This window comes from Eschrichtius robustus, chromosome 12 (assembly GCF_028021215.1).
Source record: "Eschrichtius robustus isolate mEscRob2 chromosome 12, mEscRob2.pri, whole genome shotgun sequence".
NCBI lineage: Eukaryota > Metazoa > Chordata > Mammalia > Artiodactyla > Eschrichtiidae > Eschrichtius > Eschrichtius robustus.
Window position 1 is genome coordinate 72,895,412 of NC_090835.1, and position 26,794 is coordinate 72,922,205.

Sequence of the window (26,794 nt, forward strand, 5' to 3'; positions counted from 1 at the left end):
TCTGCAGGTTTCCGCACCACGTGTGCTGGGGAGCTAGCACCTCCGGACTCAGGGAGCAGCCCTCAAGCAGTGAGAATGGGATTTGGGGATTACATACCCCAGCTTCCTTGCCCCTCAGGGGGGGCAACCCTGAGGCCCGCTCCACCCAGGTTTCCAGGGTTCTGCTTTGAGTGGAGCCCCAGCTGCCCACAGAAGTCACCTGCTCGTGAATACTCTCTGCCTTGGTTTCCTTTTCTTCCCTTGCTTTACTTCCTTACTGGTGCTTCTTGGAGACACTTACCAAATGAACTACTTGTAGCCAAATCTTGTCCCATGATCTGCTTCTAGGAAACTCAAAGAAGGCAAATCATATAGAACTTACTCTGTTCAAATCATAAGAAATTTTCTAAGTGCTGGATTCGCATGAACTCACTTCATCTATACAACAGCCTTCCTCGTGAGGCAGATCTTGCTATTATCATTTCCATTTCACATATGAGGACACTGAGGCCCAGGGAGGGAGAGTAGAGTGGAGATGGTCCCACTTTTCTGGGGACTAAGGGGTGTCCTTAGATGTGCGACTATCCCAGGACAGTCTCGGGAAAATCGGGACTAGTTGGTCACTCCAAGGTGAAGTCACTTGCCCAAGGTCACACAAGAGTGAGTGGGAAGATGGGATTGGGTCTCGCTCTGGACCTCCCACACAGCACGAGCTGCACTGCCTTTTAGACGGGCCTGCTTCCCCGCAAGATGGTGGGGTCGCGTTTTGTACATTTCTGTCTCTAAGCTTCGCACCGAGGAGATGTTTGTTGGTGATTGAGCTAGATGTTGGAGATAATTTAAAAACAAAAACAAAAACAAATGAGTGAGATGCAGCCCCTGCACTAAGGGAGCATCTAGTCAGATAGGGGAGACCTGGTTTCTCACGTCATGGAGACCCCAGTCTGATGAAGGGGTTTCCTGTTGGGGGCAGGGTCTGTCCCTTCCTCCCTGACTTCTCTGCAGGGCCCAGAACAGGGTTTCCGGGAGGCCTTTCCCCCTTCCCTCGTGCTGCTGTCCCCAGCCAGGCTGAGGCAGGCAAGTGTGACGGGGTTGGCCTGGCACCCAGTCTGGGCCTCCACTCTCACTACCCAGAGCATGAGCTGGATCCTGGACCAGGGCAGCTGGACTGATTCCTCCGAGCATTAATTCAGTGCTTTGAGCCTCTGTCCCCACCACCTGGCTCCAGTTTGGCTCAAGGAAAAGGTGAGAAATTGATGAACTGGGTGCTCGGATCAATCCAGCCCTTGCAGGGAGCAGACGGCACTTTCCAAGAATTCATGGCAAAGAATGTCACGAAGGAAGCGTGTACAGTGTGGGCAGGTCTAAGCGATGGTGCGGCTCCCAGGGACTAGCAATAGGGGGGAGTTGTTACCCCCCGTAGGCCTGACGGGGCAAGGAAGGGCGGTCTTACGAGAACCCAGCCAACGCTGCTATGCTGGGAAAAGGGCCACTGGACACTGTGCCCTTAGGTGAGGAACACAGCCACTGCTGAACCCAAGACCCAGAGGGAGAGGGGAGCAAATACCCTGACTTTTCCCCACCACCTCCCCCCATCACTTTCCTTCTCAGGCTTAATCAAGTCTGAAGCCAAAGATCAAATGGGCCTGGGTGACACAGTCCTTGGGGGTCAGCCCCTGTCCCGCACCCTGGAAGGTTCAGGGGCTCAGAGACAGTCAGAGGGTAGATGGGGAGAGAAGCCCAGAGAGATTAACAGCAAGAGTGCTGCTGGCGGCTCCCGCCCACCCCTCTCCGCTGCCCGCCCCCCACCCCCCCACCCCACCTCACCCCTGGGGCAGTTACCCAACCCAAGAGGCCCTGGCTGGTGGGCGGATCTGGGAGTTGCCCCTCCAAGACTCACACTAACACTTTCATTTTACAATCTGTCTCCTTGCTTCCCAGAACTTTGGCAAATTTATTCCCTCCATCCCCTCCTTATTTCCTGCCCCTCCCAAGTCCACTGGAGGGGCCAAAGGGCAGGCAGGTCCAGGAGGTCCTCTGGGAAGAAGGGGCGCGGAAGGGCTTCATGAACTGCCAGATGAAAGAGGGTGGAGGGGGAGAGGCTTCAGTCCAAGAAGAAGAGAAAGCGGGGGAAACAAATATTTCTGAGCCCTGTACTGTGCTAGATACAACATGGGCGCTTTCTTATCCATTACTCATTTCCTCACATTCTTCAAAACATTCCTGAGGTTGGTATCAGGATTTCCATTTTAAGGATGGGAAGACTGAGGCTCAGGCTCGAGGTTATGTGACTTCTCAAACATCGTACAGCAAGTGATAGAGTCAGGGTAGAGACTCACGTCCAGGGAAGGATGACATGAGGTATAATAAAAGTTGGTCTGAAAAGATGTGAAAAGGTTGGAATGTGGGCAAAGGCTGAACAGGCTCCTACCCCCAGGGCCTGACAGAGGGCAGGAGGCTGGGTCAGTGGCTGGAGGGGAGCCAGTTCGAACAGTGTTGCCTTCGTACTTCTGGAGAATGTGCTGGGGGGGTGGGCGGGGTGAGGGGAGCATCGCTGGTGCCCTACAGGAGCCACAGCCAGCTCCGGCTGCTGTTCCTGCCTGCAGGCTGTGAGCTCCAATGGGTCCCGGAAGGCTTGGGAGACTTTTTGATTGGAGTGGAAGTCGGGGCTGGTAATCTTGGGCAAAGACCCTAGGGATGAGCTGAGAAGGCCTCGGGGGAGGGAAGGGTGGTTGTCTTCTTGGCTCCAAAGAACAATTTTAAGTGAGATGAGTTTCTCCCAGCAAAGGGCAAAGGAGAGACAGGAGATAAGGGAGTCCTGCGCTGTGTATTGGTGGGAGGGAGAAGGAGGGTCGGTGAGGTCAGAGGCCCAGGGACCAGCACCGTATGTACATGGTGGGTGGGATGGCCTGGGGCGGGAGGCCCAGGACCAGCCCTGTGGGTGGGTGGGTGGATCTGTGGGCTGGGAGGTCTTGGGGCCAGCAGTGTGGGGGCCTTGGGGTGGGTGGGAGGGGCGGTCAGTGGGGCCGACTTCAGTTCAGTGCTCTCCAGGCCTGGAGCCTGGGGTGGAACCTGGTGTGGTAAGGTCCGAGGGGAATTGGGAATGAGGGAGTCTCAGCATAGCTCTTGGCCCAGACTGAGGCATCCTCCAGCTCCCACTGAGTCAAGCCCTTCTCTGTCCTGGCTCCTAAAATGAATGGACATCCTTCCCCCAGCCGGGCCTTCAGCATCGGATGGGCCACGAGGGTAGGGCAGGGGCCTGGTGAACTTGTGTGTGTGTGTGTGTCTGTCTGAAAGAGAGAGAGAGAGAGAGGAGAGAGATCTCTTGGATCCAAACTCTTAAGACAGCCCCAGGAGACGGGTCGGGCCAGGAGGAACAGCCCTCCCTGAAATGTGGTTAATTAGAACAATCCAGATGAAAGCAGAGGGTGTAGAAGTAGTAAGGCTCAGACTCCCTGAAGCCAACCTCTTCTTCTACAGATGACCCCCAGGCCAGGCCCTCATTACCTCCCAGAAGACTGGCAGCAAAAGTTAAGATTACCCATCCACGGGGACCCATGGCTCCCTCTGGTCTTAACATCCATCGAAAATCTCATTTTCCCCATTTTACAACAGCATTAAATAAATAACTCCTTTCTCACAGAGTTGATGGGAGAAGAAAATGACCAAGAGCTTAGAAAAGCATCTGATGCTTACTAAGCACAGAATAAATGTTAGGAAGTGATAATGATCATAAAAGATGCCACTGTTTTAAAGGGAACCGCTGTTTGACATTGGGTCTGATCTTGTCCCGGCTGTGCTGGAGCCACAGAGCTGGGCAGCCCATCCAGGAGGGAAGGCAGAGGCAGCAGCTGGCTGGTGTGAGGGGTCTGCCTGCCCCTCTGCATCGTGGTTCCCTGGCCCTGCACTTACACACTCAGCACACACTTCCTGGCCTCTGCTAGGAGGTTCCCCTGTGACTCATGCGGGTCCAGGCCCCTCATCCCGGCCAGCAGCACCATGGCATCAGCCTGGGAGCCCCCAAGGGCAGGGCTCCATCCTGCGTCACCACTTGCTCAGCCCAGCCCGCCTGGCCAGCCCCCAGCCCCGAGAGGGGTCATCAGATGCGCTGCCTGTCACCTGGCTGCCGGCCTGCACAGTGTCCGCCTCCTGCCCTGGCCACTGGGCCTGCCATGGACCGCCAGCAGCTCACATGCACATCATGCTTCCTCTGGGCTGACGCACATTCTTCTGGTACTTCGCACAGTCACTTGTTTAATCCCGGGAGATCACCTCTGCTCTTATCTCCATTTTTCAGAGGAGAAAACTGATGCAAAGAAACTTTAAGTGGTTTGTCCAGGATCACAGGGCTGGTGGGTGAGCCAGGCAGGCTGGCTCTAAACTCGCGCCCTTTACAACCACAGTATACTGCTCTGAGGGGCCCCTTTCCTTCCTCCTCCAGGGCTTGGAGGCCCAGGCTGTGTGAGGAAATGAAGGACTTGGTTCCTTACCGGCACACTGCGCACAGCTCTCTGGCTGACCCTACTGTGGCATCACTGCTCCACGTGGGAAAGACCTCGCTGCCCGTTCTGCTCTATGATTTCTGTCCTAAGGTCGGCTTTTCTGTTCTCGTGCCTCTCCCAGATCCCGACTTCGTTACTCTATTTCTCCCGCTCTACAACCCCTCACTGTTCACCTGTGTCCCCTCCCCACTACCCCTCCCCACTTCCGGATCTCTACTTAGAGTTCCAGCGACACTTCTCATTGGCTGTGGAGCAGATGTCTGTAAGGAACTGGCCAATCAAGAAGCCTTCTTCTGCTCCGCCCCCAGCACCACAGGTTGTAAGTTCCCTCTGGGGCAGGCATTCCGAGCAGGGGCAGGAGTGTGCACGGGTGAAGGGCTTGGTGGGGAGAGAGGGACTCTGTCTAGAGAGGCTAGGCATGAGGAGAAAGGGGTTCAAGGCAAGACAGAGTTGGGACCGCAGAGGCCAACCCAGCACTCCAGTCTTTCCCTCTCTCCCAGTTTTGAATTGCTAGGTCCTCCTTCTGGAGTGTGCGAAGTATCAATACAAGGGATGCCACTTCCAGACCTCCAGCAATCTCTTCCTCACCTCCACTTTCCTCTGCCCAGACTGTGGGCCTTAAGAAGTGGGCATGGACCCTGCTGTTTACTCGCTGGTGTTTGCTCCTGGGTCTGGCCTTGGTCCACTTTGGCCCAGGCCAGTTGGCACAAGCTGGATGGTGTAACAGCCCTTCCTTCTTCCCTGGCCAAGAGGCTGCCCCAGACGCAGTTCCAGGAGGGCCCTGAGGCTGAGGGGTTCGTCACAGGGAGGGGCCACATGGAGGCCCCCCGCCCAGGTCCCTGTGATGCTACCTATAGGATGGCAGAGGGGAGCAGAGTTGCAGATGCCCACTGAGGCCAAGAACCCAGCTGCCCCAGGTGATCTGTAGGTGCTGGCTGGTACTGCCAGGGGATCCTGGCTGGGCTTGGGTTCCTGGGTGAGGTGGGGACCACACAGCTATGTGCTGCTTTAGTGGCAACCCTGAGTGAGAGACAGAAATGCTTAGGGTGAGATGCTCTGCAAACAGAAGTGACCCCTGCAAACCCTACCTGGCTTTGCAAACTGTGGTTGGAGCCTTCAAATGCAGTGGAGCATGTTGAGGCAGGAGGAGCCCACTGGCCTGTCCTGGGCTTTTCTGTGGTGTGAGTGAGTGAGTTATAGAGCAAGAATTTAGCAGCTGAACTGGGACCAGCTGCCTGCTGGCTGTATCAACCTTGAGAGTTATCAGCAAATCTTTAGTGAGTTTACCTGGAAGGTCTCTGGGGTTGTGGGGGCCTGCAGTGCGACCCTCAGCCCGTTCCCTCCACCAGTCCTGAGCAAACTCACCTGGGGAGGGAGTGATTTCTCTTTATGTATACTCCAGTCTCAGAAGCTGCCTTTGTCTCTGGTGTGTGTGTCACCCGGAATTGGAATTAGATTTGGTTATGAGTGACAGAAAAACCCAATTAATAGTGTTTTAAATAAGATCAACATTTATTTCTCTCTTACATAAATGAAGTCTGGTAGTATTCAGTCCAGGTTTGTTATGGTGGCTCTGCAAACATCAGGAATCCAGGCTCTTTCTATCTTGTTGTGTCACCAATCTCAAACATGGCCTCTACCTCATGGTGCAACATGGCTGCCAGAGCGCCAGCCACCATATCAGCATTGCAGCCAGCTAGAAGAAGGCCGTGGTAAAGAGGAGCATCTGACACACACTGAAAGTCACATCCGTAATAAGTCACACAGAATACTTCTCTGTGTATCCTGTTGGGCAAAATTTAATCATATAGCTGCACCTAGCTTTAAAGGAAGAGCAAAAAATGTAGACTTCAGTCTGGGCGGTCTTATGCCAAGCTTAAAATCAGGGATCTTGCTGCTGAAGAAGAAGGTGGAACAAATAGAATATAGCTAGCTGTCCTTTCCAGAGCATGAGACTTGAACAGAGGGTTCTGGGCAATTCATGATTACAGGTCCCTCCAGATAGCAGACTGGCTGTGGGGAGTGGGGATCTGCCTCCCCATCCAGGCCCTGCCTCCAGCTTTGGGGCTTGAATTTCCCCTTAGAGCTGTGGCAGTAGCAGGGATACGATCCTCGTGGAGCCTCCAGCAGGGAGAGGATCAGTTTGATGATCAAGGCCAGCCATGCCATCCCAAAGAGGATCCACAGAGACACTGTGTTCTTGTACCACAGAGGGTAATTCCGGGAGGGGTTCATCCCTGGGGGAGAAGCAAGGTCAGAGGACAGAGACCTGGGAAAGTCAGGGCCATGTTCCCAAAACAGAAACAGACATACATGGCTTGATGTGTCTGAGCAGAATGTGGGAAGTCCAGACCGGGTTGAGATTGCTGGTCTTGTGGTCACCTCCCTTGGATTCTAGGAAGCCTCCCTGGATTAACTCCTAGGGTTTAGAAGCTAAAATTCCTCTTTGTCTTTCTGAAGGACTCTGTGTGCTCTATCCCAGTGGTCCTCAAAGTGGGGTCCAGCAGCATTAGCATCCCCTGAGAGTTTGTGAAAAATGTGAATGACTGGATTCCACTCCAGACCTATGGAATCAGAAACTCTGGGGGGTGGGCCCAGCAATCTGTGTTTTGACAAACCCTCCAAGAGATTCTAATGCCTGCTCTGTGGTTGGCCTGTTTTTGTGTTTGGTTTTCTCACGTCTGAAGGAAGGGAGCTTTCCAGGAGCTTTAGGAAGAAGATTCTCATCCTACATTCTCATCCCAATGCCCTCCATCTGCTTCTCCGGCCTTGCTTTGCATGCCTCTCCCCCTTGAGTGCTGTGCTCTAGTCACCCTGGTCTTTCCCCCATTTCTCCATCTATCATCTTTCCTGACCCTGGGCCTTTGTACTTGCTGTCCTCTCAGCTCAGAACGCTCTTCATTTCCTCACCCTTCGGATCTCAGCTCAGACTTTACTCCCCAGAGACTAGACTGGGCCCCTGTCTCCCACAGTCTGTATGTTACTTACCCTCTCTGGGCCTCAGCTTCCTCATCTATAAAATGGAGACAACAAGAGTGTCCACCTTCTAGGACTGTTGCGACTATCACATGGGTTCATATCATAAAGTGCTCAGGATGGTGCCTGGCACGTAAGACCTATAGTCAGGTGATTGCTTTCCTCGCCTTTGGATCCCCACACTGTGCCCCAACACAGTCAGGACTGGATAAGGAATGAGTGAGGGAGGGGACGGATGGAGGCTTAGAGAAGCTGTGTCAAGGGCTTACTCCATCACTTAGTTCTTCCCTCTGCTGGAGGGTCTATCTTATCAGATCAGGATTGTTCAAAGGGCAGAGATCTGGCCTCTTATTTCCTTGACATCGTCATCTGTCTCAACTCCCTGTACCACCCACCCCTCTGTCCACCCCCTATCCTGCCCTGCTGGCCCCAACACAACCTCTTTTCCCTGTCTTCCCCAGCCCGAGCCCCTCTCCTGGGCCCCCCAGCTCGGGGATGAGCCCGCAGCCCTGGGCCCGACATCACCGCCTGGCAGGAGCTGGGATTGGATTAGGCTGATTGGGTTACACGGCCACCATTCCGCTGGCGGTCCCAAATGAGATCAGCCATGAGCCAGCTCTCTGCCCCGGCTGCCCGTCAGCTCGACTTGCTCCTGGCAACGGAGGGGAGGAGGTGTTCTTCTCCCCTCTTATTTCATTTTTTTTAGCCGAAATCATAAGTGGCAGGAGACTTGGCAGCTGGCAAGGCGCTCAACAGAATTGCAAATGCAATTGGGGGAAGTGGAGGCTGTGAGGCAAGGGAGGAGCATGCGGCTGGGACCTGGGGGCTCTCCTGGCCACGGCGTTGGGGCCAAGAGGAGCGACTGTGAAGACAACACGTCCTGTGGCTGCTGACACAGGACAGTGGACGCCCAGAGTCCAGGTGGTGGACCTCAGCATTCCCATCCAAGAAAGGGGTTTCGCCCTATCCCTGGAGGACAAGGAAGGCTGAGAGACATGGGGAAGAAGTGAGGGTGGGTTGTCCCCTCTGAGCTATGGAAGATTCTAGAACATATGTGTATGAGGGTCCCTGGCTTGGGAGTCTATCCTAGATCTGTCCTTGGCTTGCCTGCTCTATGACCTTAATCAACTTCTTTCCCCTCTCTGGGTCTGTAGATGAGGCAGTCAGGGGCTGGTTGTACAGATTGGGCACTGCACAACCCTAAATGGTTGCCATTCACACAGAGCATGATGAGGATGGCACCCATGGACTGTTGCAGCCTCTGTCCTTGTCCCCCTTTGACTCTTACGACCTTTAAAAATGACAAGTATTATCATGTCACCTGCCCAGCTCCTCTGAAAACCATAAGTGCTTTCCTTTAGTCTTAGGACAGAGTCCAAAATCCGTGACTCGGCCTGTGAGGCCCTCTATGTGACCGGGCCCTGCCTCCCTCTCCACCCTGAGCTCTCCCCTTCTACGCTGGACATGGGCGACCATGAAATACTCTTCCGACCAGCCCAGCCATAACAGCCTCAACCCGGGGCTGTGTGATCTACAGAGGGCAAGTGAGGGTACGTGTGGTCACTTGTCACGAGACACTGAGATGGCTGCAGAGGGAAAAGTGTGAGTAGCACATCTCTGGAGATGTGGTGAAGCGGACAGTTCTGCCTGTTGCCACTCGGTGGGAGTGGGCTGCCCGGCAGTCCCCCTGGACTTAAAGGGCCCTCGTGGGTTCATACCAGGCCTTCTCAGTCAGAGTTTTGGTGGAAGGGGACTCTGGGGGTCCTGCACCTCATACACCAGCCTCCCTGCCCTGCCATTCCCCACAGGGTGGCTCACGGGGTAGCAGGGACCCTGATCATCCCTCCTCACTCCTGCAGCTGTGTGGATGTCTCTGCCACCCCCACCCCCCGCCCCCCGCCCCCCCGGTGGTGGCAGAGGCCTTGCCTCACATTTCCAGGTTGCCCATGTCTAGAGAGGCCTGCCCCCTCCTCCCCCTGCCCTGCCTTCCCTCAGGGGGCTGTGGGGCCTCTGGACATCCTCACAGAGTGTCCTCAGTAACCCCATAAAGGTTCCTCCGGGCAAGCTTCTAGGGGAGCCTGCTGTCAGCTATTCCCATCTAGGACCAAACTTTGGGAGCCCTAGTGATCCGTGGCCACAAAGAGACTGCAGTTGGGGGTCCCATTCCCTCTTCTCCTCCCCCCTCCTTGCACTGGGCACCCTCAGAGAACAAGGACTTGTGGGTTTAGGACTATCACCGGGGGCACATCCTGAGTTTCATCCTTTGAGCCCTGGGGTAAGGTGGAGGGCAGTCAGTGGAGGGGGGCAGCTGTTGCAGGAAAGCACTGAAGGTTTTCAGAGGATCTGAGCAGGTGACACGATAGCACTTGTCATTTTTAAAGGTAATAAGAGCCAAGGGAGGACAAGGACAGAGGCTGTACCAGTCCATGGGTGCCATCCTCATTGTGCTCTGTGTGAATAGCAACCCGTTAGGGTTGTGCAGTGCCCAACCTGCACAACCAGCCATATGCAACAGCCCTGCTTAGACTAGGGAAATGGCAGTGGGAACAGAGAGAAGAGGACATATCCAAAACTCATTCTCTGAGCTCTGAGGGGGGCAGATGCGGCCCTTGGGGACGGTGGGCTCAGCTCTCCTCAGATACATCTCTCCTCTCTGAGGGTAGGAGTGATAGCATGACCCACTTGACCCACTTGGAGGAAACTGTCTCAAAGATTCTCTTCCAGAGCAACAGCCTCCCTTCCAAGACAGAGGATACCAGGAAGGGGCAGCATGATGCCCCTGACACCGGACCTTGCTTCCTGGGGAAGGAGAGGTTTAGGGAAGGGGACTTTGCACACAGGCCAGAAAGCACTGAGGAGTCTTAGACATCACCTAGCCCAGCCCCTCATTTTATAGACAGGAACACTGAGGCCCAGAGAGGGGATATGTGAGGCTGTCTGGAAAGGGTTAAGAGTTCTGGAGTCAGATCAGAAGTCATATCCTACTAGCTGTGCAATCTCAGGCAAACGTCTTGGCCTCTCTGAGCTTCATCTTCCTCCTCAGTAAAATGTGGTAACAATCATCACTCTCGGTTGCTTAATGGGCTAGCTGTTTGTTACTTTCGTAGGACCTCATTTCAATATTCCAGGCTGGGTTCTGATTGTTTCTGAAGGAGAGCAGAAGGGCAGGGCCTCCTCCTCACTTTAGGGCCAGAGATCTGAAGGAGGGCACAGAGCCCCTTGAGGCCAGTGTGGTGGTGCCAGTGGCCACTGCTCATTTGGTGACCCTTTTAGGGGTGGGGAGTGAAGGGGGATGTGGCTGAGCTGGGGGTCCAGCCACCCCTGCGCCCCGCAGAATGTCCCTCTGCTGCCACCTGCTGGGCAACTGCCACAGCTTTTTTTATGCAAGGACAGTCGCTTCCGGGGGCCCTTGACTTGCCCACGATGGGTGATGACCACTGATTAAACCCCACATTGGACCCTCTGGACCACACAGCCCTCTCTTACTGACAGAGTTTGGAGGACAATTGTTTGGGGGTTAGGGGAGGCTGGGATTTTCTGATTCTCCCAGACTCTTCTGCCAGACCCCCTGGGCTGTGATGTGGGCTTCGTGGCCCTGAACCCAGGGGCATTTCGTGGGGTGGGGTGAAGTGGGGAGGAGAGACCCTGGGACAACGATGGACGGGGGAGAGAACTCAGGGCCCCCCTCTATCTGATGAGCTTTAAGAATAATAGGTGCGCCTGTGGAATCCTCAGGCTTTTCAGGACGGCCAGAAGTGGGGCTTACACAGCCTGAGGCATAGGGTTCAAACTCCACTTTTAGCTGGGTGACCTTAGCCCTATCACACCACAAAGGCAAGTTGAACCTGCCAAAGCCCGCGTCCTCTGGACTTTGGGCCTCTAAACCCTTACAGGGCCTGGCACGCAGCAGGTGCCCAGGGACGCGGACTACGGGCAGATGGGTGGAGGGCGCCCCTCCCGCCTCCCGCCGGGGGTTCTCACCAATCACGTAGTCGCCGAAGCCCACGGTGCTGAGGGTGATGAAGGAGAAGTAGAAGCCCTCCACGTAGCTCCAGCCCTCCACGTGGGAGAAGAGCAGCGGGGGCAGCAGCAGGAAAAGCAGGAGGCCGGACAGGAGAGCGCTGGAGCCCACCAGCCACCGGGCCTTGGCCGGGTCCTGAGGGTGCACGCAACGCCCAGCCCCCATGAGGCCTCTGCTCAGTGCATGGGGCCGGGGGCAGACATCCTGGGGGGTACCGAGCCGACGGCAGGTTGGGCGCCACCCTCGTAAGAAGGGGGCTGCCTTTGGGGCCTCTCCACCTGGTGCGAGTTCTCCAGGCTTCTGCACGAGGCCTTGGCTAGCTCCAGGTCCCACTGTGTCTCCCCACTGATGCCCCTTTAGTACTGAAGACCCCCGTTCTGGGCAGTGACCCCAACCCCACCACACTCCCACCAGCAACCCCGATTCCCAGAAGGACCCCTTGCTCCCACCAATGAACCCTTTTATCCACCACGGCCATCATTTTCTACCAGAGACCCTCCCTCCGGGTAGTGACAACCTGGCCATCCATGGCCCCGATTCCCTCCACAGCCCCCCGTTCTAGAAGTGACCCGTCCTTCGCCCCTGTTCCCGCAGCCCCCTCACCTTCCAGGTGCCCCCCAGCACGCGGGCGCAGCTGTGCACCCCCTGCTGCATGAGATGCCCCAGTCGGTTGAGCACCACGAGGTTGAGCGGGATCCCCACGAGAGCAAAGAGGATGCAGAAGAGGCGGGAGCCCATCGTGCGGGGGCTCAGGTTGCCATAGCCTGAGGCCAGAGGGGGACACTTCAGGGGGCCTTTCCACCTTCAGGGGCCCTCGTTCCTAACCAGCTACGGACATGGCAGCTGGTATGTATCATGGCCTTCCCTTCCCATGCAGGGCGCTATACTTGCTCCCTCCCTCAGTCCAGCCTCAGCCACCCTCCCCAGTGCAGACTATGCCCAGATTGACAGATTGCAAACCCGAAGCTCTAGGAGGGGCTGTGTGCATGAGCTCACACCACGAAGTGTGAGAATCCCGTCTGCCCTCGCTTCGTTTCCTCCCTCCCTGGGTGGGCAGAGGGATGCGGGAGCCTGCAGAGCCTCCAGCCACTTCCTTCAGGATAGATCTGTTAGTTTCTCATGCGTTCCTTCACAGTGGGATATCAGCCCCCCATGGGCAGCAGGGACTTGCCGGCTTTGCTCATCACTGTATCTCCAGCACCTAGAACTATCTGGACCATACTAGGCACTCAGTCTTTTGGTTGAATGAATGGATGGATGGGTAGCTGAGTGAATAAATGAGCAAGTTGGTGATGGGTTTTATAGATGATAAATGATTTCAGGGCTCAGGCCCATCCTGCTGGCCCAGAAGTATCTGTGTGCCTGTCAGACCCTGTTTCATTCTAGGGCTTGGAAAGTACAGCCCTCCCAGGGTGCTGGTTCTAGGGTAACAGGGGTGCCAAGGAGGCAGCCCGCTGCTGTGCCTCTCAGGACCCCTTCCTTCCCTCGTGGACTGTCCCACACGTACTCGGTCTCCCATCTCCCCTCTCCCCCTCCTTTGTCTGCATTTTCTCTGTGTGTGTGTGTGTGTGTGTCCGTGTGAGTGTGTGTGTGGTTGGAATCAGAATCATGAACTTCCCTATTGTCCATCTCTGAATGGCTGTCTCTTTTCTCCTGCCATTTAGAATTCCCACCCTAAGGGTAGGTGCTGTTGGAAAGGGCAAGGATGACCCCCAGCTGGGTTTTGAACTCCAACTCTGTGGCTTACTAGCTACATGATCCTGAGGAAGTTGTGCAACTTCTTTGTCTCAGCTTCCTCATCCGTGAGAAGAAGAAGCCTTATCCTTGGAGGTTGGACCATATGGACAAAATGAGATCTCAAGTATAAAAGTGCTCCTTACGGTGCCTGGTACGTAGACCAGGCGTGTGGGGTAGGGTGGAGACCCTCCCCCGGCCCTCCTCCCCCTCAGAGCCGGCCCAGACAGCTTTAGGGCAGCACTGAGTGGAGAGAAGAGACAGGGACAAAGTCCACATTAGGAATGGTAGAGCTGGGAAGAGAGAGGCTGCGAAACTCGGAATTAGGTGGGCTGAAGTCACGGGCCCAGGGCAGAGGGTGTAGGAGTTGTGGGGTTCAGAGATGAGAGATCCCCGCACATCTGGGAGACATGGCCCACAGTGACTGTGCATCAACATCCCCTCCTGCTCTGGAGCTCAATGAATGGTGGTAGAATGGGTATTTTTGGAATTAGTTATGTCAGTATTTGTTGAGCACCCACTGTATGCAGGGCCTTGTATTAGACCCGGGGGTGTAAGGGTGAATAAACACCATCCTGCCCCAACCTTCCGGGGCGCAGGGCCCATGGAGTCGAGGGGCCTCCCAAGCATGCTTGCTTCAAGGTGGAGGACTGCCCAGGCCCCCGGCAGCCTGAGATCTGCTTCCAAGAAGTATTATTTAAAGCCACAGGGAGAGTCCTCTGGGTGCATCTGCCTGGCTCCACTCTGGGGAGAAAGCGACTGGGAGTTTTCTGGGGCGTGGATGACGGCCGGAGGTGGTAGCCACCAGTGGTGTCCGCCCGCCACCTGGTGGTGAGTCTGGTGTCATGCAGGCGCTCGGGCCGGGCGCCCAGGTGGGGTGATGGGGCAGCCCCTCTGGAGTTATTTCCTGGGTGTCAGAGCCGGAGGGATCTAGGCCACTCTTCTTCCCCAAACAACAGCCCCCAGGCACCCACCCAGGACAAGTTCCACCTCTGCTCTCCTGAGGACAGGCCTAGAGATGGGGGAGGGAGATCTAGCCCAGGGGTCCAGGTGTGTGAGGGAGGAAAGGCGTTGGAGAGGATGGTGATGGGGGTGAGGGGGTGCCTTAGTGAGCTGTGGAGAGGTGGGAAGGGCCACCTTCCCCAAGGCTGCGAACAGGGGGTCAAAAGGCTCTTTTTGGATTTCTGCCCCTCCTTCCTCCCCAACTTTCCCTTACCTCCCCTCCGCCTTTACCACTCCCTATCCCAGGCTGAGTGCTGGGTGGGCTTGGATGAGTGCTGGGTGGGCTTGGCTGAGCAGACCAGGACACTTACAGTGCCCAGCAGCGTCTTTACTGCTACCCGGGGGACCCTCAGCTGCCTGAAAGGCTGTGTGAGGCAGAAGTCCCCAGAGCAGCATTTCACAAACCTCCTGGGGACCTGGGTGCAATGCAGAAGCCGATTCAGCACATCTTCAGTGAGCCCAGGGTTCTGCTCCCAGGCGGTGCCCACGCTGCTGCGTCTGTTTACGCTCAGAGTCAGGAGGCCCTAGTAACCCCTCCGAAAGTAGCTGGTGCCCTGTCCCTCAGGGGAGGCCACCCTCCCCAGCCCACCCCTCCCTGGCCCCATCCTGCTCTTACCGATGGTGGTGATGGTGGACACGGAGAAAAAGAAGGAGCCCACAAACTCCCAGCGCCCCATGCTGGTGGTGTTGTCGAGGACGATGTCCCCATTTTGGTAGGCTTGGATGATGCCCTGGGGGAGAGGCTGTAGTGACCACCAGGCTCTGTGGGGCGATGGGGCCCCTGCACCCAAACACACACACACACACACACACACACACACACACACACACACACACACACTCATGACAATGATCCCAGCCTGTCCGGGGCTAGGAGCCTCTTTCCCTCCAACCAGGGGCTCCCCAGGGGCAGGGACCATGGGGACAGCTCCTTCCCCTCTCTTCACCCCAGAACCCAGGTCAGCCCAGGATATCTCACTGGCCGGAAGAACCCCATTTGTTCTCTCCCCTGCTCACTCCTGTTCTTGCAACAAGCCCTGGTCGGTCCCAGCATGTGGTGTATTAGGGGACCTGAAGATAAAGGAGACATGACCTCAGTCTTCAGCAGGACAGAGCCAAAAACTTAACTAACTTTGATATAGTGCCGTCCACGCAGCTTTAGGCACACAGGCAGTGCAGCTGCATGATCCTGGGTAAGATATCCAACTTCTCTGTTCCTCAGTCCCCTTCTCTGTAAAATGGGAGTACTAATCGCACCCACTTCATCGAGTCGTTGAGGGTTAAATGAGGTATTAGGCGTAAAGACTTAGAACAGTCTGGAACATGGAACATGGGAAAGGTTAGCAGTTGCTATCATCATTACCACAAATATAATGCTGTTGCAATACAGATAGGGAAAGTGTGCATTCTGATGGCGGTAGGGGCAGAAGGCTTCATGGAGGGGGTGATGCTTTAGTTGGGCCTTCCTTGAGGGTCGGATAGGACTGTTCCTGGTGGAAGGACGTTTAGGTAAATGGGGCCGCAGGAGCAAAGGCTGGGAGGGAGGACTGGGTCTGGGATGTAGAATAGGGAGACTGAAAGGTAGTTGGCAGCCAGGCCATGCTTGGCTCTGCCATGCCAGGGATGGAGTGGCAGGCCTCCCCCAAGGTCATTGAGCAAAGGGGAGGCAAGCTCAGGTATGTGTGCTCTGTGGCAACTGGCAGCATAGAAGATGCTGGCAGCTGGGAAGGGGAGAGCGTCCTGCAGGGGTGAGTGATGGAGAGGGCCTGGGCTGCATCCTGGCACAGAGTGGTCCAGAAGGCACAGAGAGAAGATATTCAGAAGCCCAGGGCTCTGGCCTTATTTGGTGTGGGTAGTGAGAGAAGCATCTAAGAACTCTGTGAAGGTGTGTGGAGGTGAGGCCAAGGACAGAGATTTAGAACAGGTGGAGGAACAGGGCTGGGAGGAGGAGAACTGCTTGCTCTTTTCCCTGCGGGAATTTGAGGGCCGCTAGGAAGTTGCACGCACATGTCTGCACTCAGGGGGTAGATCTGGGTTGGAGACACCACATCCCTACTCCTGGGGATAGCTGAATCCACAGGGGGTTGAGGAAGGACGTGAAGTGGGGGTGGAGCAGGAGGGCGTGGAGAGGAAGAGATGAGAGCCCCCCAGGGATCCTTGGGAAACACCCACATACACAGATCTGCACTGAGGCAGTACTCATGGTTGACAGCCCCAGTGCCCTGGCTATGAACCTGTGCATTTGTGTTTAACCTCTCTGAGCCTCAGGTGGGGATGAACCGAGTTAATACAGTAGGAACAGTGCCTGACACACAGTAAGTGCCACACAGAAGCATTTACTATCATTCCCGTTGCCATCATTGTCACGTTCCTTGGGCCCAGGCTGCTGGTAATTGAAGTTCACCACCTTTTCAAGGGGCGTGTCATGCAGCCCCCAGGACTAGGCAGTCGGGCTGTATTTGTAGAAGTTGAGATGTAGGAGGTGGAGGTGTCACATCAGATTCTTAACAGAGATAGTCCTTTCCCTGTCCAGCTCCAGGCCCGGCCACAGCGGCCCAGTCCCAGGGCTCAGGACTCTACCTCTTATCCAGTGCCCCCGTCCCTTCCCACCCGACACACTTCCCTGCTACCTTCTGGGGACTAGCTTTGGGCTGGCGACTCTGGAACACAGGCCTTGCCCTCCTCGCCAGAGGAGGCACCGGGACTGCAGGGTGGGGATGTCGGGCTCGGGGCGCAGCTGTCTACACCCGCTGACCAAGCCACGGTACGGGACATTGATGCTTCCGCCAAATCCGAGCAGCGCCCCGTCCCTCGTCGCCTGCCCAGAGCTGAAGGAGAACTCCGTCCATCTGTGAGGCCCTGCCCGGAAGAACCCTCGCCTGCCCGTCCTCCTACCCAGGCCCCGCTGGGTCTCCCCCACCCCCTCAGCAGTCTCTGTCCTCCGTGACCTCTGCATCCTCCCACCCGCCGCCCCCTTCAGCCCCTCCGGGCCTCCGCGGTTGGGGCGGCGCGTCCACCGCCCCCCACCCCCCAGCCCTAAGACTGGAGAAAACCGGGTTCAGCCGCGGAACGCCCCTGTGTCTGCTGCGCTCTCTCTCTCTCGGACCTGGGTCTGCGCGTTTCGAGTCCCCGGACGCTGGCACGTGCACCTTGGCCCCATTCCACTTAGCCACGGTGCGGGGCGGGGGGGAAAGAAGGATGCCCTGCACCCCTTTCCTCCCAGACTCCAACCGTGGTGCTGTCGGGCTTGCTCATCCTTAGACAACGCCCAGCGCTCTCTGCCGTCCTCGCCCCCAATTCTCAAATTTGCACCTGGGTCTCCAGTGGAAGGGGCCAAGGGTGCCCTTTCGCCCTTCGCCCGCGGTCCGACCTCGACACAGCGCCCCGCGGTCCGCGCTCTGACCCTACGCCGCCCATACCCGGTCGGCCCCGCCAGCTCTGGACCCCGTTAGTGCGCCCCTTGTCGTCCTCGTCCCCAGATTCGGGTGTGTGCGCCACGCAACTCTCTGCACAGGGAGGGTCACGCCCTCTCGCCCCGAACCGGGGACTCACGGCGCCGCGCTGCGCATTGTTCTCGCCGGAGCTGGGCTCTTTCCATCGGGGTCCAGCCCAGTTCTGGGGTCCCTACTCGGCAACGCGTGCCTCCGGTCGTCCCCGCGTCTGTGCCCTCCACTTTCTTTTGGAGAAGTGCTCCCGGCTTTGCCCTGACCGGAGCCGGTGCGTGCCCTCTCGCCGCATGCCTGTGCACCCCGCGCTCCGCTGCGCCAGCCACCCCCCTACGCCCCACCGCGCGCCCGGGCCGCCCCGCTCGCCCCTGACCCGGATCAGCGAGTCCAGCGCCGGGCCATCCAGACAGGTGAAGTTCCGCAGCAGCGCCCACTTGTCGTGCTGGAATCTCTCGCTGGAATCGTGCGCCGCGGGGCTCTCCAGCAGCCAGAACACGCCGGCGCCCAGTACCAGGTAAGTCAGGTAGGCAAGCAGCAGGAGCAATGTGCCCGGCATCGCGCAGCCCCAGACCCTGCCCTCGGGCGCCTCCCTGGCTCTCCGCCTGCACTCAGCGAGAGAGGCAGGGAGGGCGAAGCCGGGAGCCATGGACCAGGACTGAGGCGGAAAGGAAGGGCTAGGAAGGAGCTGGGCTGGTCCCTTCTTTAGCCAGCGCCTGCCTGTGCCCAGTTTTCTCAGCAGAGGAGGCGTGCTGGGGGATGGGACAGCCCTGCCCCACCCCCACCGGGATCCAATCCCAGGGACAAAAAGAGGCCCAGCTGTGGGCATCTGGCCCCGCCTCGAATGTGTGTAGAGTGCCCACCCCCAGGCAGGCCTAGCTCAGGGAGAAGGGGAGGGCTGCTGGGTGACCGCAGGCGCTGGGAGAGAAGGGGCCCAGAGCCTCCCAGCGTCCTGTAGCAAACAGTGGGAGGGACTCCTGCAGACCGCACACAGGGTGAAGAGAAAGTGGAAGCGAAGTTTATTGTCCTGGGGCCCTGGGACTATTGCCACGGACTTGCTGCCTGTCAGGTCCTCTCTGGGTCTCTCCCATCACCATCCTTTCCTTTATGTACCCGAAGATGAGGGGCTCCAGCCGATCACCACTTGCCCATGAACTTGGGAGGCAAGAGGGGCCTTGACCAGTGGGCTGGTCCATTCCCTGCTTCTGAAGAGGCCCCCTCGCTCCCTCCTCCACCCAGGATGGAGGAAGGGTCCAGGGTATGTAAAGAGTCCTGGTCCTCAGTTTCTCAGTCCTCTCCTCTGTCTTAGGAAGTCCTGGGTGTCACCTGGGTCTCTTGCTGCTGTAGATCCTTCCCTGGGTGTCCCACCGGAGCCTCCTCTGCTTCACAGCCTTGTCTCAGTCCTGTCCAGAGGTCCCCAGCCGCTTATGGGCCTGTCCTGCTGAGAGAGGTTTGCAGTCCTTGGTGAAGTTGGGCCTTGAGATGGACTGGTGTAAATCTCTCCTTTCCTTCTGGCCAGAGATGTCACAATCTGGCAGGAGAGAGGCCAGGATGCACAGGGAATTCCCAGGGGATGCTGGGCCTCCACGCAGGTCATTTCCTGGAAATCTCCTGGGATCAGCTGGCTGGTGTTTTCCCAGGGAGTGTTTGGAAAGGCCCTCAAGAGCCCAGAAGGGGTGATGAGGTCAAGGGGTGCCCTGAGGGGTTCAAGGGAGGCCATGCCCAGGAAAGTGGGCGGGACACCCAAGCGTGCCCAGGCCTTGTTCACGGACAACTCTAGACCTGTAGGCAAGGGGAACTGGCAGGCTTAGAGCAGCTTGCCTACCCCTCCGGCTGGCAGCTTCCTGAGGGCAGACGTCCTATTTGCATGAAGATGGCTCCAAAGTCCCTGCCTGGCCCTCTCCCATCCTCGACCCTCCCTGCCAGCTGGTCCCATGGGCACTCATCATACCCAGATCTGTCCCTCATCATGGGGTTTTGGCCACTGGGTCAGGGTTGCCTCTCTGCTTGTCTAGTCCTTCCATTTGGAGGGCAGGAACATTCACTGTTGTTGCCCCAGAGCCTGGCCCAGTGCCTGACACACAGTGGGGGCCTGACAGCACACTGCGCACGTATCAAATGAGGCACAAATAAAGTCGCCCTGTGTTTGCTGTTGTGAATGAGGTCTCCTGGGAGGAGGATGCAGGGAGGGCAGTGGAGATTTGGCCACAGTGATCCATGTCTAGATTCAACTTTTTCGGGTCACTTTTGAGGGAGGGGCTCTGGGACAACTGCGCACATCTTGCACCACACACATCCGTCTCCCATCCTGTCTCTACCTCTCCTTTCTGTTACTTGCTTGGACGCTCCTGTCTCCTTTTCTCTGTCCGGAGAGCCCCCGAGACCAGCTCTGGCTGGGAAGTGAGTGGGTTGGCAGAGGAGAAGGTGTGGCAGGAAATCCAGGGGGCATATGGGGTGACTGGGGATGCTGGGAGGGGCTTCTGTGGCCACTGGGGGGCCTCATGCAGAGATGGGAATCTTCTGAGGTCTAGGGAGCCCATTAGTCTCGGGGGCTCCCCTTTCCTTGAGGCCTCTGCTGAGCAGCCAGAGCTGGGAGCACCTGTGCAGAAGCAGGGGGCCCAGTGGAAGGACCAGTGCCAGCCATGCCAGGCCCAGGAGGATCCAGATGGCTGCCAGGCTCCGGTACACAGAGATGTAATGCTTGCTGGGGTCCGTGCCTGGCAGGGAAGGGGGACATGATAAATGCCAGAGGTCTGAGGGCACAGCCACCCCCCAGGTTCCATAGGGGCTCCCACCTGCCTCCCCATAACAAGGATCAGCAGTGGAGGTCCCTGGGGGAAAGGGTGCTGGGTCCTAGACCAGCGATTTCTGAGGATGTTGTGAGAATTCACAGCAACCTCACAAAGTATTTGTCTCCCCTGAATAACCAGGGGCTCTCTGGTCCTCAGTAGTTACCCACTGCGGACATCTCCCCATCCCCCGAATCCCAGTGGCCCCCACCCTGAGATCTGTGACTGCCTCTTTCTCACCGACGACATAGTCCCCGAAGCCGATGGTGCTGAGGGTGATGAAGGCGAAGTAGAAGCCCTCGCAGAAGCTCCAGCCCTCCACGTGGCTGAAGACCATGGGCGGGAAGATGAGAACGAGCAGCGTCCCCAGGGCCAGGAACAAGGCCAGGCCCAGGGTCTGCAGTAGCTGGAAGGGCAGGAGTCTGTCTCTGAGTCCACTTGGAAGGCCCAGGATTGTAAAGTGGGGGGGGGGGCGGGGTTCTGGGGCAAATCAGGAAGTGGGCTGGGCCATAGCCAGCTCCCTGCCCTGTCCTGCCCTGCAGACCTCTGGGATGGGGGTTGTATCTCTGTGTGTGTTATCTTGCCCAGGCCAGGGAAAGATTCAGTCAGAGGGATTGTGTTGGTGGGTCAAGTTGGAGACTCCTTCAGGTGTGGGGTCCACATGGACAGGCCCCCAGGGAACTCAGATCTGGGACGGAGGACGGTCATTGAACTGTCCCAGATTCCTCTGCACCCCTGCTTTCTTAGCGTGCCTAGCTTTGCAAGGGGCCAGATGTCAGGTGGGCACTGGTGGTGCTCAGGGTGGCGTGGAGTTTGCTTGTGGAGTTCTGTGCCACCCAGATAGATCCCCCTTCAAAGAAGACCTTGCCAAGCCACTGGCAGGTGGCCTCCAGCCGGCAGCTCCCTCAGGGTGTATTTCAGCCTGGCCCAAGGGCACACTTGCCCAGTGCCTGACTGAGGCCAGGGCAGAGTCCTGGCCATGTCAGCTCCCACTGCGGGACAGCTGGGGCGGCCGGCACATGCCGAGCTCCTCGAGGGGTGGACCAAGGCTTTGTCCAGCCTGCAACACAATTTAACTTCTCCTTCTGCCCAGTCCTTTTCTTCCATAGGTGTTGACCCCTAATACCATGCTAGCCAAACTCTTGTCTCAGTGTCAGCTTCTGGAGGACTCCACCTGCAACAGACTCTGTCCCAGCGGGGCTGTGGGGAGGGAGGGGCCCTACCTGGGAGCGCCTGGGCTGGTCCTCCCACCTCTCCAGTGTGGTCAGGTGGGCATGCAGCCCTGTGCCCAGGTGGTTGAGGAAGACCACGTTAAGCGGGATGCCCACCAGAGCATAGAAGACACAGAAGACCTGGCCTGCCTCCGTGCTGGGCGCCAGGTTCCCATATCCTGCAGGGGAAGGAGGGTGTGCAAATATGGGGAAGGAAGAGTTCAGAACTGCCTCCCTGACAGACTCTGGCAGAGATTGGTTTCCCATCACCACTGGGGGTCGGGGCGTGGTGAGGGGAAACCCCTCTGTTCCTGTGAACACCCTTCTCAACCTCTTCTAGAATGATCTCTATTTGTAAGAATCCTGCTTGTCTTTGAAGGCCCATCTCCAAAAACACTGCCTCTAAGAAGCCCTCCTGACTGCCACTCTCTTCCTCCCTACTAGGTGTGATCTCCCACAGTGCTTTGTGTCATTCCTATCTAATATTCTACTTTGCCCTGTGCTCTTGTTTTTGGTGTGCTTATCTTATCCTTCTTTATTGGATCAGAAGCTCCTTGAGAGCCAAGCTTGGGTCTGATCCAAGTTCATACTCTCCAATCTCCACTCTATCTGCTTTGAATGTCACCTGAGTTCAAGGAAGGTGTGTGGAACTGGACTTAATTGAATGGATATGGAGACCGGGGTTAGTGGGGTCTGGGGTTTCCTTGTGGGAGGTGGTGTGGGTTTTCTGGCTGAGGGGGCAGAGCAGATGCTTGACCATGCCCTGTCCCCTTGGAACACCGGGATAGCACCTGCAGCTGGGTGGAAAGCTGCTGTACACGCAGAGGACTCCCTACCCCAAGTCCCTGCTTCTCTCTACCTGAGAGACCTTTGGGCAGGTCCAAAATACAGGAAAATTAATACATCCGGGTTCAGCCCTCAACCAGCAGGGGCAGGAGTTGGTAGATAAATACGCCTGCTTCCTCACCCCTGGCAGGGCTCTCCTTAGCTTCTCAGAGGGTCTCCAGCACTGGTGAACCCAGTCGCCCTAACCAGTCCCCTGCTCATTATTGCAAACTTCGTTGCCTTTTCCTGTCTCACTTTCCCACTTGTCCTGCTTCCCGGAATTGTCTCCTAGATAAACCACATCCTAGTCTCAGCACCTGCTTTTGGGGAACCCAAACTTCAGCAAGGGCATTGGGGGTGCCCTTCTCCACCCTGACCCTTTACCTATGGTGGTGACGACCGTGCCTGCAAAGAAGAAACTGCTGCCGAAGTCCCAGTTGCTGGGGTTGGTGGAGTTGCCTTTGGGGTTCACGCCCTTCACCCAGGCTTCCATGATGACCTGTTGGGGGGGTGGCATGGGGTGGGAGGATGAGGGAAGCTGACGGCACCGGCTGGTGGCCAAGCTCTCTGCAGAGTGCTCCTGTGTTGTCTCACCTGGTGATGTTCTTAGTCACATTCCCATTTCATGGAAGAGGAAACTAAGGCTCAGAGTGGCTGACTTGTCCAAGGTCATTGAAGTCCAAATTCACTGCCTGCTCCACTGGCCAGGGCTGAGTGAGATGGGCTGTCAGTGTGGCTGGTGGAGGGGAAAGGGCCCAAGGAGGCACAGGGTGCTTACGGAGTGGGGTGCAGGTGGGAGATGCCACCTACAGCCAAGAGGGTGAGACCCCATGGGTGGTCAGAACAATGGGAAAATTTCAGGTTGGATGTTCCTGGAATGGCTTACTTGGTAACTTGAGGTTCAGGACCACGGGAAAGCCATGGGGCTGCCCTCCCATGGGGCTGATGATTCCGGACAGAGAACCCTGCGCTCTCTGAGCTTCCAGGTGAGCTGACAACCTTGCTCTTTGCTGCCCCCTAGTGAGTCCCAGCCCAGGCCTGCCGGAGAAATTCCATCAGAGGCCAGGGCAAAGGTCCTCTGGGGGTGTGTGTGTGTGTGTGTGTGTGTGTGTGTTGGTGGTGTATATGTATGGTGTGTTGTATACATGTGGCGTGTGCATGAGTGCTGTATGTTGCACGTGTGTGCATGCTGCTGTTTACAGAACCAGAACCCTACAGGCTCAAGCCTAAGCCCCTCTGTCCCCAGGCCCAGCCCTCTTGGAGGTGGGCAGGACTCCCTCGCCCATCTGCTCCCCCTCCCCCTCCCCTGTGAATTGTCCCAGGGCAGCAGTGCAGCCTCGCCACCTGGTAGAGCCCTAAAGGCAGGAAGGAGGCAGTGGGGGAGGGCAAGCTCCAGCCTCCAGTTCCTGTGGGAACCGTTTCCCCACTGGCTGGGTGAGTGAGCTCTGCCGGGGTGGGATGACCCCTGAGGGCCAGGCCAGTCTGGGTGTCCTGACACAGGCTGTCTGCTTCTCTTCACTTTGGCAGAACTGGCCTCTTCCCATGTGAACTTTGGCCTCCCTCTCTTTCCCACACACCCAGAGAGGCCAGGACTGAACATTCCAGAACACACCCGCTCCCCAGAGACCCTCGCACGTGGGAGCAGCACTTGCCCTAGACCCAGCTGTCCCGTACTGCAGCCTGAGGGTCTCCATTCTGCCCAGGAGGGGCTGTGATGTCGGCGAGGGCACTGGGCGTGGGGCGCCCAATGCGGACTGTCCATTCTTCTCTAAGAATCCGCACGTGGTGAGAAAGGCAGACGCGAGTCCCAGGACCTTGGGCAAGGCCTTGTTTCCTCATGGTGTCGGTCTTCAGTACTGTTTTTACTACTGTTTATAGCTTTCTTCCTTCTTGACATCTGAACAGTGCAGCTGGCCCTCCATATCCATGGTGTCCACACCTGTGAGGTTCACATCCGCGGATACAGCGGGCTGGCTGTCAGGTACTTGAGCGTCCACGGGGCTCCAGGAAGCAATCCCGCGCAGAAACCGAGGGGCAACTGTAATCTGTGTTCTTTGGGAATCTTTTTTTTTTTTTTTCCTTTTTTTTGGCCATGCCGTGCGGCTTGCGAGATCGTAGTTCCCCAGTTCCCTGGTCCAGGATGGAACCCACGCTCCCTGAAGTGGAAGTGCATGTCCTAACCACTGGGCCGACAGAGAATTCCCCTCTGGGAATCTTATCCTAGCATTCTTCTGCCTCTCAGCTAGACATACCCTGGCAAGTGAGGGTCCCTCCCAAGGGGGCTGAGGACCTCTGGGGAGACCTGGGGCTTGTTAATCAGTGGCACCTCCCTCGGGGCTGCGGTCCAGCCTGTGTCTCTAATTAGGCCCCAGCTATGAATCCTTCCCCTGCTCTCTGGCTCCTGGGTTTCGCCTCTAACCTGGGGCTGAGTGTGGAGGTGGTTCCAGGGCCTCCAGGGCCTCTGCCTTACCCCCTGGGTCTTGGGAGGCTCCTGAATCCTTCCCAGCCCCGATAGGGGTGCTGTGGTCCCAGCCCTGTGCTGCTGGGGAGCAAGGAAGTGAAGCCGGAGGCCGGAAGCCTCATTTCCTGGGAGAATAGGGCCTGGACAGGCCTCTCACAGCTCTGGAGCGTTCTCTCATCTCCTAGGCCAGCCCACCTCTCGTCTCCTAGGCCAGCTGTTCTCCATCTTGAGGCGGCATCAGTGTGGCCGGAAGGGCTTGTTAACACACAGCCTGTTGCCCCCGCCCCCTAGTTCCTGATTCAGTGGGTCTGCGGTGGGGAGTGATCGGTGGCATTTGTAACCAGTTCCCAGGTGGTCCCGATGCTGCTGGTCCGGGGGCCACACCTTGAGAACTGCTGCTCTAGGCGGTAGCCTGCCCCCTGCACTTATGCTAATTTTTGTGTTGAAGAGCAGCCAAGCCTGGGTGCGAATTCTGCCTCTACCACTAACTATGTAGCTTTGGCCAACGTACTCGACCTCTCTGTGCCCCAGTTCCCACCTACAAACTGGAGACAGTGGTAGAGATAGGTACTATAATTATGAGGAAGCACATGTAAAACACTGGGCCCCAGGCGATGGATCAGGACTCGTCTGATCCCATCGTGATGACCCTGCTTCCTGCTGTTCTGGGCACGTCGTAAATACTCCATAAATGCCAGCTATTGTGGTGATTCCGCAGCTCGCTAGTTCCTTTGCGGTGGGTGGGAGCAGTCAACCCCCTGGTCTCCGGTGCATTCACCTTCCCCTCACAACACCCTGGTTTTGCCTGGTTTCTGGGAGAGAGGGTGCTGGGGCCCCAGAGTTTGTACAGAGGGGCCCGAGCAGGGGTGACCCGCTCTGCCACCAGAGAGAGGCCCCGGGGGGCACCGTAGCTCAGTCACCCCAGTTGCTGCTCATCAAGCCTGGCTCCACGGCAGGCGTGGCGGCTGCTCCTGACCTTTATCTGTGTCTCCAACTCAAGTGTGGTCAGCACAGGGGTGTGAGCTGGGGAGAGGGCAGAGGGTGCAGCAGCCCCGGAGTCGGGGAAGGGGAAGCTGTAGGAGTGTGCGGGCAGAAATGTGTGCAGCGTTGATGGCACTGACACACAGTTCACATTTATGCAGCAAGTGGCAGCTTAGAAAGCGCTTTTAATCAGCTGTCAAGTGTCTGCAGCATATAAGAGTATTCTTCTCGCCTAGAAGGGGACCAGAGAGGTTAAGTGACTTGCCCAATGTCACACGGCAATCCGGTTGCAGACCTAGGGCCAGAGTCCGGCACTAGGTCTCATCTGGCTCTCTGTTCCCACCACACCCTGCTTCCAAACAGGGCCTCAGCCATAAGTGATGGCTCTGGACCTGCAACGAGACCCCTCTTCTGCCCACCGGCCCACACCAGCATCTTCCCTTCACCTGCACAAACTGCTCCACGGCCTGCTGGTCCAGGCAGGTGTAGTTCTCCAAGAAGCGCAGCTTCTCAAACTGAAACTGGTCCCTGGACTGAGCCTCCGCCTGTTTCTCCAGCAGCTGGAAGATGGTGGCGCCGAGCAGCAGGTAGCAGACATAGGCCAGCAGCAGGGGCAGCACCTGGCCGCCCCAGCAGCTGCAGAGCCTGGTGCGGGGCATGGCGTGCCCAGGACGCTGCCAGGACCGTGGGACTGGCTGTGGGTTCAGAGGAGGGATGCACCCAGGGACCTGTGCCCAGCCTCCTGCCTGCCTCGCCCTCCTCGGCACAGGTGTCCAGAGGCTGGGGAGTCTGTTTGAACAGTGCAGCTCAGCTTGGCTGCACTAAGTACCGGGAGTGCAAACAGTCCTGCCACCCCCCGCCCAGCCTTTT

At 57.2% G+C, this 26,794-nt stretch overlaps 2 protein-coding genes across 2 annotated transcripts; both read right to left on the minus strand.

Annotated features, from left to right (window-relative positions):
- Positions 1-6,410: 6,410 nt before the first annotated feature.
- On the minus strand, positions 6,411-18,306 carry KCNK17 (potassium two pore domain channel subfamily K member 17). Its single transcript, XM_068558457.1, has 5 exons — positions 18,034-18,306; positions 14,831-14,945; positions 12,082-12,242; positions 11,439-11,613; positions 6,411-6,718 (listed from the first exon to the last, which is right to left on the minus strand). The coding sequence occupies exons 1-5, from the start codon at positions 18,304-18,306 to the stop codon at positions 6,411-6,413; spliced, it is 1,032 nt and encodes a 343-aa protein (XP_068414558.1).
- A 1,850-nt stretch (positions 18,307-20,156) lies between these two features.
- On the minus strand, positions 20,157-26,583 carry KCNK16 (potassium two pore domain channel subfamily K member 16). Its single transcript, XM_068558583.1, has 5 exons — positions 26,371-26,583; positions 22,867-22,981; positions 21,670-21,836; positions 20,687-20,852; positions 20,157-20,374 (listed from the first exon to the last, which is right to left on the minus strand). Exons 1-5 carry the CDS (start codon positions 26,581-26,583, stop codon positions 20,157-20,159), a joined length of 879 nt encoding a protein of 292 aa, XP_068414684.1.
- Between the last annotated feature and the right edge of the window lie 211 nt (positions 26,584-26,794).

Bases quoted from the DNA above. Each gene is read 5' to 3' on its own strand.
- KCNK17 (XM_068558457.1), bottom strand. From the start codon at position 18,306: ATGGCTCCCGGCTTCGCCCTCCCTGCCTCTCTCGCTGAGTGCAGGCGG. The intron at 14,946-18,033 runs GTCAGGGGCGAG...CCTCTCCCCCAG, and splicing joins CGCTGGACTCGCTGATCCGG to GGCATCATCCAAGCCTACCA. The intron at 12,243-14,830 runs GTAAGAGCAGGA...CTCTGGCCTCAG, and splicing joins GTCCACCATCACCACCATCG to GCTATGGCAACCTGAGCCCC.
- KCNK16 (XM_068558583.1), bottom strand. From the start codon at position 26,583: ATGCCCCGCACCAGGCTCTGCAGCTGCTGGGGCGGCCAGGTGCTGCCC. The intron at 20,853-21,669 runs GTAGGGCCCCTC...CTGCCCTTCCAG, and splicing joins ACCAGCCCAGGCGCTCCCAG to CTACTGCAGACCCTGGGCCT. The intron at 20,375-20,686 runs GTGAGAAAGAGG...CTTCCCTGCCAG, and splicing joins CTTCGGGGACTATGTCGTCG to GCACGGACCCCAGCAAGCAT.